We start from the raw sequence: 18,519 nt of genomic DNA on the forward strand, positions 1-18,519 counted from the left end.
ATTTTCTGTGCCAAGCCAGATGTTTGGCTACCTCCAAAAGCAACGCTGTGCCATTCAGTAGGGACTGATTATACCTCATGAAAGCTGCCTTCAGCGCTCTCACCAAATGATGAATCAGCTCATGCCTGAACATTACATTTGCTGAACACTACAGGTTAAACAGTGAAGGACATATACCCCAGGTGGCTGCCTTCCCTATCTCCTGTAGTTCTGTATACACCTTCCAGGCCACGATGCATTTAACTTTCTAATGCCACGCACTCTGAATGCTTCTGGGACTTCCTTGCTGGCACTGAAGCAACTTTCCCTGACTAGAAACTTCATTCTCTTGGAAGGAATGGATTTGGATGCAGCTCACTTTGTTTTTCTCTCTTTCTTCTGTGGCACTCATGCTGCTGTTGTGAGGCTCTGAACTGCTGAGCTTTTTTGCGAGATTCCTAACACCCATCCTGGGTCAATGGGGAGAAAAGCATGCCAGTGTACCATTCTATTTAATTGCTAGAGCATCTGGCTGCTAGAATTCATATCTCTAGTCCTGCTAAAATACTTCTCTGCTGTTCTGTTGGACTCTGTGGCAGTCTAGTCTGTTTAGGTCTTCTTCTATTGTGACAAATTCTCTCAAAAAACTCACTCCCTAGCATATTTAGGATCTGTTTGGCTAGTCTGCTCTATTGCATACTCTGACTATGGGAATAACAAATAGGATGGTTAAGGATGAATGGGGGGCTGCTTTCAATACCTGGTTTTCCTTGGCCATATCTTTGCTCCAGGTTGGTTTATTTGAGTGAGAGATGGTGGCTGTTTAGTGTACCCACACCAAAACATTTTTCAGCATGTGGTGAAAGTGCAGAGGAACAAGTCCAGCTGTTCTCCTCTGGATATGACAGATAGTTTTCACCGACAGAAAGGTATGAATCTACTACGGGGTCATGGCGTACCCCAGGTGTACTCCCTTCTCTACACATTGGTATCTGTACTCAGGATTCCATGGGTAGGCTGAGGCCCCAGAGCAACGGAGACTCAAATGAGAGAGGCATCTAAAAATGTAGGGAAGGCTCTCCAGCAGACCCTGGCAAAGGTCCCATGAATCCTCCTTTGGATAAAGATCTGCTCTTCTGCCTGGACCTCGGACCCCCTGCAATTAAGGGGGCCGCTGGGGGACAGGGCTGACAGGGTCTTAAGGAAGGGTCTTGACCTGTTTTATTTTTACCTCGTCATCCTCTATCTCACAGGAGAGGAATCCTGTGGGGTAAATCTATTTTTTGTGTGAAAGCCAAGCAACATGGGCACTTCCTACTCCTGAAATGACTGCAGCAGTTAGCCATATAGTACTCTTCTGAGGGCTAGCTCACTGCACTCCACGCTGTCTATGCCTCTTATGGAGCCTCATATTGGTGCATAACTGGAAATCCTCCTAGACCTTTGATGCCTGCTCAAGGACTTTCTCCTTTGTTCAGGCCTGTCTCCACAGCCATTGAAGATACTGATCCTCAGCCTGCTGGAGACAGAAACAAATGAGCTCTAGGACCTGGTAAGCCCCTTATCTTGCAGGGTGATGACCTCACCAAAAAGTCTCAATGTACTGTTTGCATCTGCTGGCAGAGAGTAATTAAACCCAAGCATCTGCAGTAGTATAGAACAGTGCTACTCAAAGTGGTGATCCGCGGACTGGTGCCGGTCTGCGAGCCATCGGCTGACGGTCTGCACGCACATTGGAAAAAAAAATTGCCGGTCCCCCATATCAGATAGCTTGAGAAGCACAGGTATAGAAGACTGAAGGGAAAAGTATTATTCCTAATATAACTGAATGATTCCCAGGTTCAGAAAACACAAATTCTGATGTCGAAAGCTAGGAGAGGCAAAAATAGCAGAACAATGAGTATAAACGTGCATCTAAACAGTATGCTTCTTTCTGCGGCATGCAGAGTACATACCGCGTAACCACCCTGCCCAGCACGGGTATAAATAGCACTGTAGACAGTCAGGCACGACTTAGGCAAGTAAAGTAAAGGGGGTGGGTATGTATCTGAGTACAAACCCTACACAGCTCCAACTTGCCCAAGCCGTGTCTCCTCGTCTACACTGCTATTTCTAGCAGTATAGTGTCGCACTAACTCCCCATGGCCGAAGCCTTTTCCTGTTGCAGGAAAAGACGCAACCGGGGGGAGACAGAGGGGAAAGGTTTTGCCAGCTCCTCATTGCTGGAGTCCTTCCCTGCCGTAGGAAAAGACTCCAGTAGAGGGAAAGGCTCTGACAGAGGGGAGCTGCTAGAACCTTTCCCAGCTGCCTCCCCCATTGCCAGAGCCTTTCACTGAGACATGTAGCAACACGCCACAGCGTGAATGCAGCATGCTTTTCACTGTAGCATGTAGCACACGTATCTTACACGCCACCAAAAGTGGTGTGTCATTTACACATAGTCTTAAAAAACAAACAAATCAGCTAGTTGTAGTAAAGCATTTAGAGGTAGCCCGATCCAAACCTGGTGTTAGAAGACACCTCTGGTATAAGGAAGTGTAACTCTAGACAAGTCCCATAATTGCACAAAATTAAAGAACAGCTATTTGTTATGAATTACAAGGTCCTGCTCTCAGCCATGGTTTTATAAGCGTATAGGAGTTTATAAGGAGAACATTGCAAAACCCATGATAATTATCAAATGTTTCAACTCCATGAGTAAGCCTAGACTGTCCTGCATTGGCAGTTTTTTGTCTCTAACACTTGTGAAAAGAGTTATACTGACAGTATTTAAGACTGAAGATCTCCTTCTACCAGTATAGCAGGTACAACGTGGACAGCAGCAGGACAGCCTTTCCACATTGTCTCACCAGTGTGCCCTCCATCCTGACCTGCAATGACCACTTCTAAATATGACAATGTAATTCAGCCTCCAAGCCTATTCAGGGTCTCATCCAACTCCCACTGAAGTCATTGGGAAACTCTCCAGTGAATTCAGTGGGAGTTGAATCAAGCCCTCAATCCTTGGCCTCTGCTAAGACTTCAAACCAGCACTCCAAACAGTGTTCTCTGCTACAGTGATGTTTGTGATACTGAACGCTGTACCCTATGAACAAACCTTAGACCATCATCTCAACTCTCACGCTGCAGGAAAGCTAACAGGTGGTAACAGTTTCCAAAGCATGAGCCTATAGACTTATCCATCAAAACACTGAAAATTTGGATTTACACCAGTGGCCTACAGACAAAAAAAAAGAAATCGCAAAAAGCCAAACATTGCCCATCTTACTAACGAGGTCAGTTCCGCTGACCGATACAGGACTGCTTGTGTAAGAAAAGGGAGTGGGATTCTTACTTTATTACCATAAAATATTAAAGTTCACAGGAAGCATATTACCATTCTATGGCAATCACCTAAAAGGAACTTAGAATAAAATATGAAGTTGTGGTATCCCAATACTTCTTTGGCAAAATTTTAAGTATAAAATTAAGATGGAAGCTCAGCTCCCTGGTCTTTCACTTCATACTCTCTGAATTAAAGTGTAATTGTGTTACAAGTCAAATCAGTTTGCTGTCTTTCACCTATTATTTAGTGGCTATTTTTTCTGCATCATAAAGCAGCCATGTTTGCAAGGCGCCATGTAAATTTATAGCATTATACAAATGATTTTAACACTGAATGCGAATAGTAACACCTTCACATAATTGGTAACCAGGCATTCTCTCTACATTGTAGGCCAAGTATTGAAACAGATGAATCAAAAATCACACAGTCTATTAGGAAAACTGCTTGAGAAGTCTCCACAGTATCTGGCTCTAGTCTAGAAAATGCTGTCATGGTTTATGCCAGGGGTAGACAACCTATGGCACAAATGCCAAAGGTGGCACGTGAGCTGATTTTCAGTGGCACACTCACTGCCTGGGTCCTGGCCACTGGTCCAGGGGGCTCTGCATTTTAGTTTAATTTTAAATGAAGCTTCTTAAACATTTTATAAACCTTATTTACTTTACATACAACAATAATTTAGTTATATATTATAGACTTAAAGAAAGAGACCTTCTAAAAATGTTAAAATGTATTACTGGCACGCGAAACCTTAAATTAGGGTGAATAAATGAAAACTCAGCACACCACTTCTGAAAGGTTGCCGACCCCTGGTTTATGCTCATGGGCCACAAATTATCCCCACATTAAAATACTAGCTGTACTTAAGTTACTAAGGGACAAATTCTGCAGTCTTCACTTCAGAAAAGCTCCCATTGATTTAAGGACTGCAGAATCTGCCCCAATATCATTACAAAAGAAATTTAAAAAAAAAATCTTACATTTGCAAATTCTGTTTTATTTTCATTTATTTCTCTTTTCAGTTGTATACTACAAATGACACACAATACCTCTTTGTAAGAAGACATAATCCTTTCAATGGCATCTGCTCCAGAGACCAACAGATTTCGTGAAGTAGTAAAGGCTTCTGTTCGCTCACTAACCATTGCTTGTTTATGGCCATCTTCTAATTCTAAAAGCAAAAAATGTTCTTCTGTTCAAATATTCTTCTGAAAAATATCTCTACAAATTAAATTATGGTTAAAATGTGAGCCATTATTAAAATAGATATTAAGTTAAGAACACTAACTCTATGAAGACAACTTTCTGAAAGGAATCAGAAAGGCAAGCAATTAGCATAAAACTTCTAGTAACAAAGAAAAAATGGGAGTATGAGAAATTCTTCTTACACAGATCATCCTTTTTTCTTTTTAACACTCATCAGCCTCTTTTTCTTTTTAATATACCATTACTCAGTCTGAGTTTTACCACAACTGTAATGAGTCAAACCTAAGTAATGTTCTAAAACAGAATTTCAGTTTCATTGTTTTGTTTTTACTAGTACTGCTATTATTCATTTTTAACCTTACTTAATTCTTCAACTCCACTTAAAAAGGAGCATTCATACTGATGCACATTTGGCAAAATTAGAATATTTTATAAGAATGCAATTAACTGTCAGTAAGTTTCTATATTCCTCTTGGTAGTATTAGAGGGATCTGTGTTTGAGTAAAAGCCTTCTTTCTCACACCCAGTTTCTCTGTCTGTCTGATCCCATAATGAAGTCATTATCCTTTGTTTATAACATTGTAACCTGTTAACATGAAAATTCTTCTGAATCAAATAAGAGCAAGAAGAGATGTGTTGTGAGAAAATACCCTGAACAACTGACAAAGGCAAAAATGGCAGCTGAAACTAGAGAGGGCATGGGAAAAAGAAACACTTTTATGTTTTAAGTATAATATCTTCACATGAAGTGTTTGTTTTTACCAGAGTAAAATTCATTAAGTGTTTCAAGCCTGGAGTCCAACTCTGCTACTGTGATATCTCTTGCCGTCATCACACCCACAGAAACTGCTATACAGCACAGAGCCAATCTGTAATTTGCTCCTCCACAAAATCATCAAGATAATAATGTAGCTGAATTTTTTAAGAATGAATAATGTATAATCCTTAATATCTGCAACTAAGCAAATTAAGATGACAATATATGGTCAACCAAATGTAAAATTTTAGGTTGCAAAAGGGGTTTGGGGAGGATATGCAGATTGGAGCTTCTGTCTTTCTCTGAAGTATGGCTACTGCCAGACACTAGGCAAGCCACACTAGTAGGCTGATCCAGTATGCCAACTCCTATATCAGGAATTGTTATTAATAACGTCTATTAGGCTGGCTCAGTGCTTTTAGTCAAGAAAATCTGTGAGCAGTTTCCTACAGGTGTAACATGATGGTCACTTTATGTGCTGTTCTATGGCAGGTAATGATAAAGCAACATAAGCAAAATTTTCTTATGTAGCGAGTGGTTCTCTCACCTCCATGACAAGGTCAGACTCTGCAGTGTTTGAAATCCCGTACCATAAATCTTGTACCAAATCTCATTGTACCTGTCTGTATCTTCTTTTTGCTTTTGAAGCTCCTGATACCCAAACACTGGTTTGTTTTAATTTATCAAGTCACCAAAAAAAACCCTGGTTAAATACATCCTTGGTATAACTCCACTTACATCAATGAAGATACACCAGAGATAAGTATAAACATTTCGGGCCAAAATTATTATATAGAAAGTTACTGTCATATATGTAAGACCCCAATTTGGCCTCCCTTTGTCTCAAAATTCAATTTCTGAATTATTTAAGAAAACTGTGGCTATTCAGACTTTTTAGTTTAAGTTATGCCAAGTCAATAGTGTGTCACCCACCACACTGGGATATACACATCTGGTACACAATGAGAGTCATGCCTTTCTAGAAAAGGACAGAACCTTCCTGAGTTAGGGTGTGATCCTAAAACCCTCACTCATATAGACAGTCATGTAAATTGTCACATTTACTCCAATTGGAGGATTCATGTGAATAAGGGTCTCAGTAGTGTTGCCAATTCAGTAGCACAAACTAAAAAAAAAAATTATAACTCTTTCTTGGCAGATAACCAAGTTTTACTGATCTAGCCAGCATTTTAGATGTCATTGTGGGTTTAAAATTGGGTAAATTTGAAGAACTTTAAACTGTTCCAGAACACAATTCTCAATTATTGCATGACTGAAATCAAACCACCAGACCTGCCCAAAATAACTTTTCTTGATCATTTTCTCCAATATTTTTCATATATAGGCTTTTCCTTCTGTGTTAGAGGAAGTGCAGACTTTACAACAGACTAGGCCAGTCTAGTATCTAACCTCTGTCAGTAGTTTAACATGTTCCCCACTTATAAAACTTCTTAATCCCATTTGTTTTATGGAAAAAACATATCTATTGTGCCTAATGAAATTAAAGTCTCATTGTCATTAATGTTTAATTTCCAGGGAACTAACTACATTCAAGATATTTTGGTCTACTGGTATTTTTTGTATGATTCCTTTTGCATACTAGAGTACTATAAAACAACTTACAAAACGTATATACTGTAACAGCAAACGGATATCAGAAAATGTAGCACTAGCTGTGATGTGTGTGTGTGTGTGTGTGTTTTAAATACATACAAATACACAATTTTTTTTTTTGGCAACAGTGAAAAGGCTATTGCTGTATTGATGCAATCCCTCCTGTCTGATGACCATCTGTGTGAACAGATGTGATTTCAGGCATGGTCATAAGTTCTAAACACTAGGATATTTTGGTCTACTGGTAGTTTTTGTATGATTCCTTTTGCATACTAGAGTACTTAGAGAAGAGTAGAGTATTGGGGTGAGGGATAGCTCAGTGGTTTGAGCATTGGCCTGCTAAACCCATGGTTGTAAGTTCAATCCTTGAGGGGGCCATTTAGGGATCTGGGGCAAAAATTGGGGATTGGTCCTGCTTTGAGCAGGGGGTTGGACTCGGTGACCTCCTGAGGTCCCTTCCACCCCTGAGAGTCTATGATCCTTACAAAATGTATATACTGTAACAGCGAATGGATATCAGTAAAGGTAGCACTAGCTCTGATGTGTGTGTGTTTTAAATACATACAAATACCCAATTTTTTTTGGCAACAGTGAAAAGGCTATTGCTGTATTGATGCAATCCCTGCTGTCTGAAATCACATCTATGTGAACAGATGTGATTTCAGGCATGATCATAAGTTCTAAACACTAGCTATTCGGTTCCAAACACTTCCTGGATTCTAATGGGTTTATTCATCAATGACAGTTCTAGTTTCCATTCCTGAGATTTTAACCAACTTCATTTGCCTTCCACACTTGATCTGATTGGATACAGTACTATTTCTCCAACTAATCTGCCTTCAGCGGTGAGCCGCACTTGTTGGATTTTTAGCATACCTGGTTTACTTCTTACCACTTGATGGGGTCAATTTGTCACCATTAATAATGCATTTCTGATCTTGTCCCTGTTCTTGTAGAATGCCTCAGGGCTCTGTAATAAGTTCTACACTTTAACATTTTGCTGTTCCTCCAAGCCTATCACTGATTTGGAGAAGACAGATTTATTTTTCTGACCTTCTGCTCTTTCCACATTTTAAACATATTTGTCAGAGGTCCATTCCTGGATGTCAGAGAATGATATGGGTGAAATATTGCTCCTTTCCTCTCTACACCTTTATAGCGGCTCTCTCTTGTTGAAGGACAACTAACCTATTTCTGATTCATGGGTGAAGGGCTAGGGAGGAGACATTTACATTTTGTGGTTAAATAATCTCTTCATCAGTTAAGGGATTCTGCTGAGCTGCGCTTAGTTCCATTTTAGCAGAAAGTACATTAAATTGGCTAACATAATTTCTGTTACCAAAGTACTAAAGCACTGTTATCCTTCACTGGTTGTTGTGTGTAATATGGACCTGTATAAACTCCTTTGTTTAGAATATGATAACCAAATTTCAGAGCAGGTGAAATTTGTGCATATTGTCTGAATTTGATAAGGAATTTGGCAATTTGGTTAAATGTACTGGATTTAAAATTGATCTTTTCATATACAAAGCATTACAGAATCTTTGCATGGTGAATCTTATTGATTTTTTAAGATTTCTTATGATTCCAGTCATGTATATGGAGATTTGTTGAGCCAACTTCAAAGTCATTTGCTATCCATTTATTTAGCTTAGGTATTGCTAGGATACCTATCATTATAGTTTCTAAGCTCGAATATGCAGTATCTAAAAATGTTAAACAGGAATTTTTAATCATTGTATTCTTTTTTTGTGGATTTATCTTCTTCTGAAGTTAGTATACACTCTCAAAGTACAGCCTCAGAAACAACTCTGACATCATAATCAAAAAGGCTGACCAAGGGGGTGCTGTTGTCATCATGAATAGGTCGGAATATGAACAAGAGGCTGCTCGGCAGCTCTCCAACACCACTTTCTACAAGCCATTACCCTCTGATCCCACTGAGAGTTACCAAAAGCAACTACAGCATTTGCTCAAGAAACTCCCTGAAAAAGCACAAGATCAAATCCGCACAGACACACCCCTGCAACCCCGACCTGGGATATTCTATCTACTACCCAAGATCCATAAACCTGGAAATCCTGGGCGCCCCATCATCTCAGGCATTGGCACCCTGACAGCAGGATTGTCTAGCTATGTAGACTCCCTCCTTAGGCCCTACGCTACCAGCACTCCCAGCTACCTTCGAGACACCACTGACTTCCTGAGGAAACTACAATCCATCGGTGATCTTCCTGATAATATCATCCTGGCCACTATGGATGTAGAAGCCCTCTACACCAACATTCCACACAAAGATGGACTACAAGCCGTCAAGAACACTATCCCCGATAATGTCACGGCTAACCTGGTGGCTGAACTTTGTGACTTTGTCCTTACCCATAACTATTTTACATTTGGGGACAATGTATACCTTCAAATCAGCGGCACTGCTATGGGTACCCGCATGGCCCCACAGTATGCCAACATTTTTATGGCTGACTTAGAACAACGCTTCCTCAGCTCTCGTCCCATAACGCCCCTACTCTACTTGCACTATATTGATGACGTCTTCATCATCTGGACCCATGGAAAAGAAGCCCTTGAGGAATTCCACCATGATTTCAACAATTTCCATCCCACCATTAACCTCAGCCTGGTCCAGTCCACACAAGAGATCCACTTCCTGGACACTACAGTGCTAATAAACGATGGTCACATAAACACCACCCTATACCGGAAACCTACTGACCGCTATTCCTACCTACATGCCTCCAGCTTTCACCCTGACCACACCACATGATCCATTGTCTACAGCCAACCTCTGCGATACAACCGCATTTGCTCCAACCCCCCAGACAGAGACAAACACCTACAAGATCTCTATCAAGCATTCTTACAACTACAATACCCACCTGCGGAAGTCAAGAAACAGATTGATAGAGCCAGAAGAGTTCCCAGAATTCACCTACTACAGGACAGGCCTAACAAAGAAAATAACAGAACGCCACTAGCCGTCACCTTCAGCCCCCAACTAAAACCCCTCCAACGCATTATTAAGGATCTACAACCTATCCTGAAGGATGACCCAACACTCTCACAAATCTTGGGAGACAGACCAGTCCTTGCCTACAGACAGCCCCCCAACCTGAAGCAAATACTCACCAGCAACCACATACCACACAACAGAACCACTAACCCAGGAACCTATCCTTGCAACAAAGCCCGTTGCCAACTGTGCCCACGTATCTATTCAGGGGACACCATCACAGGGCCTAATAACATCAGCCACACTATCAGAGGCTCGTTCACCTGCACATCCACCAATGTGATATATGCCATCATGTGCCAGCAATTCCCCTCTGCCATGTACATTGGTCAAACTGGACAGTCTCTACGTAAAAGAATAAATGGACACAAATCAGATGTCAAGAATTATAACATTCATAAACCAGTCGGAGAACACTTCAATCTCTCTGGTCACGCGATTACAGACATGAAAGTTGCGATATTACAACAAAAAAACTTCAAAACCAGACTCCAGCGAGAGACTGTTGAATTGGAATTCATTTGCAAATTGGATACAATTAACTTAGGCTTGAATAGAGACTGGGAGTGGCTAAGTCATTATGCAAGATAACCTATTTCCCCTTGTTTTTTCCTACCCCCCCCCTCAGAGGTTCTTGTTAAACCCTGGATTTGTGCTGAAAATGGCCCACCTTGATTATCATACACATTGTAAGGAGAGTGATCACTTTAGATAAGCTATTACCAGAACGAGAGTGGGGTGGGGGGAGAGAAAACCTTTTGTAGTGGTAAACACCCATTTTTTCATGCTTTGTGTGTATAAAAAGATCTTCTATACTTTCCACAGTATGCATCCGATGAAGTGAGCTGTAGCTCACGAAAGCTTATGCTCAAATAAATTGGTTAGTCTCTAAGGTGCCACAAGTACTCCTTTTCTTTTTTTGAAAGTACAAAGAGTTGCACATGTTTCAAGTACATAAGAGGTTGTTACAAGGAGGAGGGAGAAGAATTGGGTTTAAACTTCAACAAGGGAGGTTTAGGTCGGACATTAGGAAAAACTTCCTGTCAGGGTGGTTAAGCACTGGAATAAATTGCCTAGGGAGGTTGCGGAATCTCCATCATTGGAGATTTTTAAGAGCAGGTTAGACAAATACCTGTCAGGAATGGTCTACATAATACTTAGTCCTGCTATGAGTGCAGGGGACTGGACTAGATGACCTCTTCAGGTCCCTTCCAGTCCTATGATTCTATGTAATAAGCAAATAATTTTTTTTTTGCTTGTTACTACTTCTTAATTTAACACATTCCCCTTGCCTCCTGCTCTGCCAAACTGCATTTTTTCCCTGACTTTTAAAAAAAAAAAACACATTTCAAACAACTTTAAAATCAGGGCCTCACTTCGCTCTCATTGCTGGAAGATCTGGACATGATTTTCAGAAGACCTGAATAGTTCTGTCATAAAAGCCTATAACCTGAGCTTCACATCCCTTTCTGTACTCTACTTGAGGTGAGAGGAGATGCTGATTCTTACACAGGTCAGCACAAAACAGAATAAATAAACATTAATTAATGTTTGTGAAGCACTCTGATACTAAGGTGATGAGCAAACGCCACAGAAAAACCACTAGATAGTCAGATAGTATTTAATAATATAGCAGCAGACATTCTGAGAATTGACACATCTTCCCAGCCTTGGTTGGGGCATGGGAGCTACAGCTAAAGTTACAACTTGATGAGACATCACTGCTTAGGGCCTGTGAAGAGAGGAAAGCCAGCACCTGACATTCTTGATATTGCGAATATAAAAAACAAGATTTTATTTTAAAGTTTGTGAGACCATCTTCATACATCAAAAAGGGCAGTAAATGGTTAAAGTGATATTTATAAACTGTTTCTCCACAATTCACCTTGGCATCTTATTTGAAAAACCTATCCTTTGATTCAGAATGTATTCTGTTTATCAGGTTTAAATTCAAAGATATGTTTTTTGTCACTGATATTTCTTCAAGTGGTTTGTTTGTAAAGTTTAAACACATCCCAGGAGCTACCCAAGGATGAGGCATGCATGGTGTTTGGATATTATAGCGCGGCAGCTACAAATGGTATTAAAATGAAACGTAGTCTTCTTACGTGACTAGTCTTCTACACTAATATCTTTAAACAAACATTTGAAATTAAATAAAAGTCTTATTACCGCCATCTGCAAATCCTGTTGCTGTGATGATAGGTACCGCCACCATAATCAAACCACAGCTACTCCAGACGTACTTCATCAGGAACTGCTCTATCATGATGTACCACAAACGTTTAGACAATATGAGGTTCATTTGGTCTGCCAAAGCCTTGTAACTTTTCTGTAGTTGTTTCATCTCCACCTATAGTTAAAAAAATGTAAGTACTTACACAGAATAGTAAATATTAATATACATATAGGTACAATACACACACACGTACTTATAATATAATCAAATAACCAGTGTTCGGATTTGAATTCTTCACTATACCTTGCAATCAGTACTGCAAGCTATGTGGTATCTGTTTACACAAAGGGCCACATTCTCAGTGTAAATCAGCATAGCTCATGGAACTCATTGGGCCTGATTCTGATTTACACCAATGCCCCTTTACCTCACTCTGGCAGTTTTCCACCCACTTCACAGTACCAGAGCAAAATACAAGTGAGTGATAAAAGCTGTTCCTTACCATCAAAGTAAAACTAATTCTACATGTTTAATGAAGAGGAATAGGCAACATTTGGGGACTCAAGCCTGCAAAATTCCAATTTATTCCAATGAGAGTTTTGCCTGAGTAAATCTGCAGAACCAATACCTCGAATTGGTATTTCATGTCTTTCAGCAATGTGCCAAGAGGAAGTGATAATCTACATCAAGGAAATGAGTCAAGAATAGTGACAAATCAAAAAGAAAAGGAGTATTTGCGGCACCTTAGAGACTAACAAATTTATTTGAGCATAAGCTTTAGCTCACTTCATCGTATGCATTCAGTGGAAAATACAGTGTATTTTCAGTGTATTTTCCACTGAATGCACCCGATGAAGTGAGCTGTAGCTCACGAAAGCTTATGCTCAAATAAATTTGTTAGTCTCTAAGGTGCCACAAGTACTCCTTTTCTTTTTGCGAATACAGACTAACACGGCTGCTACTCTGAAAAGTGACAAATCAGTATGACATAATGCAGTCAATTTGAGCCCACACAAAAGTGGGAATCGGAAAAAAAGTGTTGAATTTAATGTTTATTTGAGCTGCAGTTAATGCAGTGCTGCAGACAATTTTTGGTGCTCATTGCTACTATAAAAATTAAATGTTTATGTTGTCTTATTAATACTTTAATTAATACTGACCAAAAGGGTAGTGTGAAATTTTGCCATTTTCTTTTTCACATTATGTGAAACTTTTTTAAAAGCCATTTTAAACACAATGCAGTCAAAATTCACAATATAATTTTGAAAATTTCTTCAACATGCTGATTTTTAAATTATGTTACTTTTATGTAACTGATAACCCAAATAGTGTACTCTATTTCAGCAACTTTAGGACTGTAGTGACAACAATTTTCCTTAGCTATCTATACAAGACAATGTCAAAGACTGTGTTGCCATCTAAACTATAGCAAAGTTTTCTTCTAGATTACTGTGTGCTACTGATTTTTGCATTTAGAGAAATAGTATTTCTGTATCATTAAATATTCTTAGTTAATAAAATAGGGGAGAAATAAGAGGCAGGAAAGGTTAAGAGCTAGGGCACCTTTTGGAAACGAGACAGAAAAGGGAAACTAAAATTTACTAGAGAAACGTGATGCTGCTCAGAAGTAGGAATACTTTAAAAGAAAAATAAAATGGAGAATACTCTATACTTCTGTCTCTCTCCAAACAATGTGGGAGAGTATATATCGTAAACAGGTTTAGGAATCAGAGGAATTCATATCCCTCACAGAGGAGAGGGCGAGGGCACATGACCACCATTATTACAGTAGATCAACATCTAGTAGTACAGCAACAGTTCTGAATCATCCCAGATTTTAGTCCTTGCCTTTATTTCCATTTTACCTTGTGTCCTCTGTAGAAGGCGATCTCTTCCACATTGGCTATAATCCGCGAATGGACGTACCGTAGATAACCCTTTCTATGAGCTTCCTCTGCGACCAGCTTGCCAAATTTGGGTGAGCACGCTTTCAGTACTCTCGCCGTGGCATACACCACAAGCCCTGCCAGCAGCGTAGGCCCGATGGGGTTTGCTCCCCTGGACCTGGCGGTCTGGATAAGACTATAGGATGTCAGCACCACATCCAGGATGGGTTTGGTCAGGTTGGAGTACAGGTGTGCCACCGACTGGGAGAACATCATGATGTCCTCGGTCAGGGACTGGTCAGGGTTCGCCAGCCTCCCATCCATATTGATCACCTTATAGTAAGTTTGATTGGCAAAGTAGGTCTCATAGGCATGATCCACCAGGCGGGTACGGAAGGCTAGGGCCAGCTTGCACTCCAGGTACCGTATGGCGCTGTTCACGAAAGTGGCAGGAATTGCAATCATGAGCCACTTGATTAATTTGATGGCAAAGCTCCTGGGCTTCTTCTCCACGATGCTCTTGACGATCTTCCCATCCAGCCCGGCCACGTAGATGGAGAGGAAGGTCCGGGAGACCAGAGCCACCGAGTGGAGGCAAAGCCAGCCCGATTCGGTGCTCACAAGCTTCGGGAAGAGGATCTTACGAAGTTCCAGCAGCTGCCTGAAAAATTCCGCATTCACTGCTGGGGAGGCTCTGCCCCGGATCCGGCTGCAATGCAGCGGCTCCTCTCCCCCTCCCGCCCGGCAGGCAGCCTGCAAGCCCTTTTCGCAGGCTGTCTGCTGCAGGCGCTTGCGGAGGACGGGGTAGAGGATTTTCAGCCCATATGCCGCAGCCACCAGGCACGCAGCCCGCTTGGCCGCGCTGGATCCGCTCCACTTCCCTCGCCCGGTTGCGGCACGCAGCAGCTGGGTCATGTCGCACAGCCGCAGGGACCGCCGCGGAGCAGGGATGCTCTGGCGCTGGGTCATGCCCAAGAGGAAGACCGCCGAGGAGGGACGTTCATGAAGCCCGGGCATGCCTCATGCTCTGCCGCGGCGCCTTCCCCGCCGCCCTTGCTGGAACAGAGGCGAGGGGACGGACGCCGGCTCCCAGGGCCGGATGGTTCCCTCCGATGCACCGAGAGCTGCCGCCTGCTGAGATCCGCCGCCGCCAACTCCGCCTCCGCCGCCCGCTCATTGGCTGCGAAGAGCTGGGGAACCCACCGCTTCCCTCTGGACCTTTCCCAGCCCCGCGCGGCGCGCTCTGAATCCTGCGCCCGGAACAGGGCCGGTCCGTGCTGGCAGCACCCGATTCATGCAGCTCAACTTGGGCTAGGTATTGGCCTTGGCAGGAGCGTCGCTAGACACTGGGAGGACCACCCAGGAGGCGCATCAGAGGTTGAGGGGGTGGGGAAAGAGTCACCAATGGGCTGCTGATTTTGCAAGTGTATCACTTCTAGATTTACCTCCAGAGAGAGGAACAAAAGGGGAACTGAAGGGAGGAGGGAAGGTACTTGGGAGCTACCTAAACTCTTCAGTAAAAGAACTAAAAAAGAGCCACCGTGGCTTCACAACTATGTAAAAGAAGCAGAGAGATAAAAAGGCATCTTTTAAAAAGTGGAAGTCAAAGCCTAGTGAGGTAAATAGAAAGGAGCATAAACACTGCCAAATTAAATGTAAGAATGTAATAAGAAAAGCCAAAAAGGAGTTTGAACAACAGCTAGCCAAAAACTCAAAAGGTAATAACAAATACATCAGAAGCAGGAAGCCTGCTAAACAACCAGTGTGGCCCCTGGATGATCCAGATACAAAAGGAGCACTTAAAAATGATAAAGTCATCACAGAGAAACTAAATGAATTCTTTGCTTCAGTCTTCATGGCTGAGGATGTTAGGGAGATTCCCAAACCTGAGCCGTCTTTTGTAGGTGACAAATCTGAGGAATTGTCACAGATTGAAGTGTCACTAGAGGAGGTTTTCGAATTAATTGAGAAACTTAACAGTAACAAGTCACTGGGACCAGATGGCATTCACCCATGAGTTCTGAAAGAACTCAAATGTGAAATTGTGGAATTATTAACTATGGTTTGTAACCTGTCCTTTAAATCAGCTTCTGTACCCAATGACTGGAAGATAGCTAATGTAACGCCAATATTTAAGAAGGGCTTTAGAGGTGATCCTGGCCATTACAGACCGGTAAGTCTAACGTCAGTACCGGGCAAATTAGTTGAAACAATAGTAAAAAATAAAATTGTCAGACACAGAAGAACATAAATTGTTGTGCAAAAGTCAACATGGTTTCTGTAAAGGGAGATCACATCTTACTAATCTATTAGAGTTCTTTGAGGGGGTCAACAAACGTGTGGACAAAGGGGATCCGGTGGACACAGTGTACTTAGATTTCCAGTGTGAAAGTAGAATAAATTATATTGAAATTATAATTCATTAAAGAAATGCTGCATGAAGAGTTTGTTGAAATATAGTTGTCAGGAAGAGAAACGTTAAGGAGTGTGAGACAATGGGTCCTCAAACTAATTAACTTAGAACTCCTACTAAGCTAGGAGATTGGTAAACGTTAGTATGCACATAAGATATGTATGTATATTTGTCAGTTTCTGCTTCCTTTTGTCTCCTATGTTAAATTGGCTTTGGCTTCTGTATAAATAAGTTAGCTTGAGCTTTTGCATGGGGCTCACATATATCTGGGTGCATTGGCAAAGCGCTTTGCTAATAAACAGAGTGATCTGACAAATTCTGTGAGCCTTGAATCTGACTTTGACAATTTGGAAGTTCCAACGAGATGGCAACCATCTTCACTGGAGCCGTGTGACTCCTGACCGTTCTTAGGACAGCCATGGCAAGCCGGCACCTGGGCATTTGGCCCGAGTGGTCCTCCGCCAGAACGGAAGGGTGCATGACCACAGTGAAGTCTGTGCCATCGAACCTGTTGGTTCCCACTCTGTTCTGGTAGGGATCCCAGGATCTGACATCAGGAATCTGGTCAGGTAATTATTTCTGTGTTTTGTCCGGACTGAGGACTGTCTTGTTTCTGTGTCTATCCGTCCTCCCTGTGGTGTGTTTGAGTCTGGGCGCTGTCTCCGCCTGGGGATCGGCTGACCAAAGGGTTCCTCTCCCCACGGTCTGAGTAAGTGAAATCTGCACAATCGCAGCCGCACCGTGCCTTGGGTAAAACCCTTGGTGTGAAAGCAAGGGCGATTGAGGCAGTAACCTGTGGGCTCCTTTTGTGTGTTGCACCGGGCATCGCTCTGACGAACCCGACTTTCCTTCTTGTGTGATTGGTGTGTAAAGTCCTCCTGTATGGGTAACCAGACATCTAAGTCGGGACAGTTCCCGAAAGGAACGCCGGCTCATTTTATGTATTTTAGGAAAGGTCCGGACTCCTGTAAATTTCTGGAAAAATGGTCTAGGCTAACTCAGGAGAATCCCAAAATTCAGTGGCCACTGTTAGTATCTTGGGACAAAGACCGAGTAGACGTCTTAAAAGACAAACTCGGCCAACCTAAAACTAAATTGGCAAAAGGAGAGGTTGATTGTTTCATGCAGTGGTGGGAAGAGGCAAATCATAGGTGGACAGAATCAAAACTTGCCTCTCTCAAAGATTCTGGCTTCTATCCCACCAGATACAACTCATTTTACTGTTGTTGATTTGTGCTCTGCTTTCTTTTCTGTCCCGGTTCACCCTGACTCCCAGTTCCTGTTTGCCTTTTCTTACAAGGGGCAACAGTACACATGGACCACACTGCCCCAGGGGTATACTGAAAGCCCGTCATATTTTTCCCAAGCATTAGCCCGAGACCTTGCTGACCTTGTTTTCCCGTCCAGGTCCACACTAGTCCAATATGTAGATGATCTACTCCTCTGTTCCCCTTCATTGTCTGCCTCTGAAACTGACTCTTTACTGCTCCTTACTGCCCTAGCAAATAAGGGTCACAAAGCTTCTTGCTCTAAACTACAACTCTGTCAAGCTTCTGTCACATAACTTGGCTTTCTCCTCTCCCAGGGTTCCCGTGCACTTTCTCCCACCCGCGTCCAAGCTATCCTTAGCTTTCCCCGACCCCGCTCCCCACGCCCGGAAGTTTTTAGGCATGGCTGGATTTTGCAGACAGTGGATTCCCCAATATGCCTCCCTTGCAAAACCTCTCCAGGAACTCACTCTATTCTTTGTGCCTGACCCCATGCCGTGGCCCCCCGAGGCCATTTCTGCCTTTGTTTCCCTCAAACAGGGTTTGGCTTCTGCCCCTGCCTTAGGGCTGCCTGACTATTCTAAGCCTTTTACCCTTTTCTGCCACGAACAATCTGGGTGTGCACTTGAAGTTCTCACTCAGATGCACGGAGAAAAGAACCGCCCAGTGGCTTATTTCTCTGCCAATTTAGACCCTGTTGCCCAAGGCTTACCCCCCTGGCTGCGTGCTGTGGCTGCTGCAGCGCGCCTAGTCGAAATGTCTGATTCCCTTGTTCTCCGCTCTCCTCTTACCCTCCTGGTCCCTCACTGACCTCACCCTGCTCCAAGACTTTGCCCCAGAAACGAAGAAAGAAGCCTGGGTTGC

At 42.4% G+C, this 18,519-nt stretch overlaps 1 protein-coding gene across 1 annotated transcript in view; it reads right to left on the reverse strand.

Annotated features, from left to right (window-relative positions):
• Positions 1-15,001, reverse strand: part of ABCD2 (ATP binding cassette subfamily D member 2) — a gene marked incomplete at its 3' end in the record, with an annotated part of 64,829 nt that extends 49,828 nt beyond the window's left edge. The window contains exons 1-3 of the mRNA XM_084613232.1: positions 13,954-15,001; positions 12,082-12,262; positions 4,354-4,475 (exon numbers count right to left, since the gene is read on the reverse strand). Of these exons, the coding sequence (XP_084469358.1) occupies positions 4,354-4,475; positions 12,082-12,262; positions 13,954-14,991 (1,341 nt within the window). The 5' untranslated portion in view covers positions 14,992-15,001. The remainder of the gene's footprint in view (positions 1-4,353; positions 4,476-12,081; positions 12,263-13,953) is intronic.
• Positions 15,002-18,519: the final 3,518 nt, after the last annotated feature.

This window comes from Lepidochelys olivacea (genome assembly GCF_965140295.1).
Source record: "Lepidochelys olivacea isolate rLepOli2 genome assembly, chromosome: 1".
NCBI lineage: Eukaryota > Metazoa > Chordata > Testudines > Cheloniidae > Lepidochelys > Lepidochelys olivacea.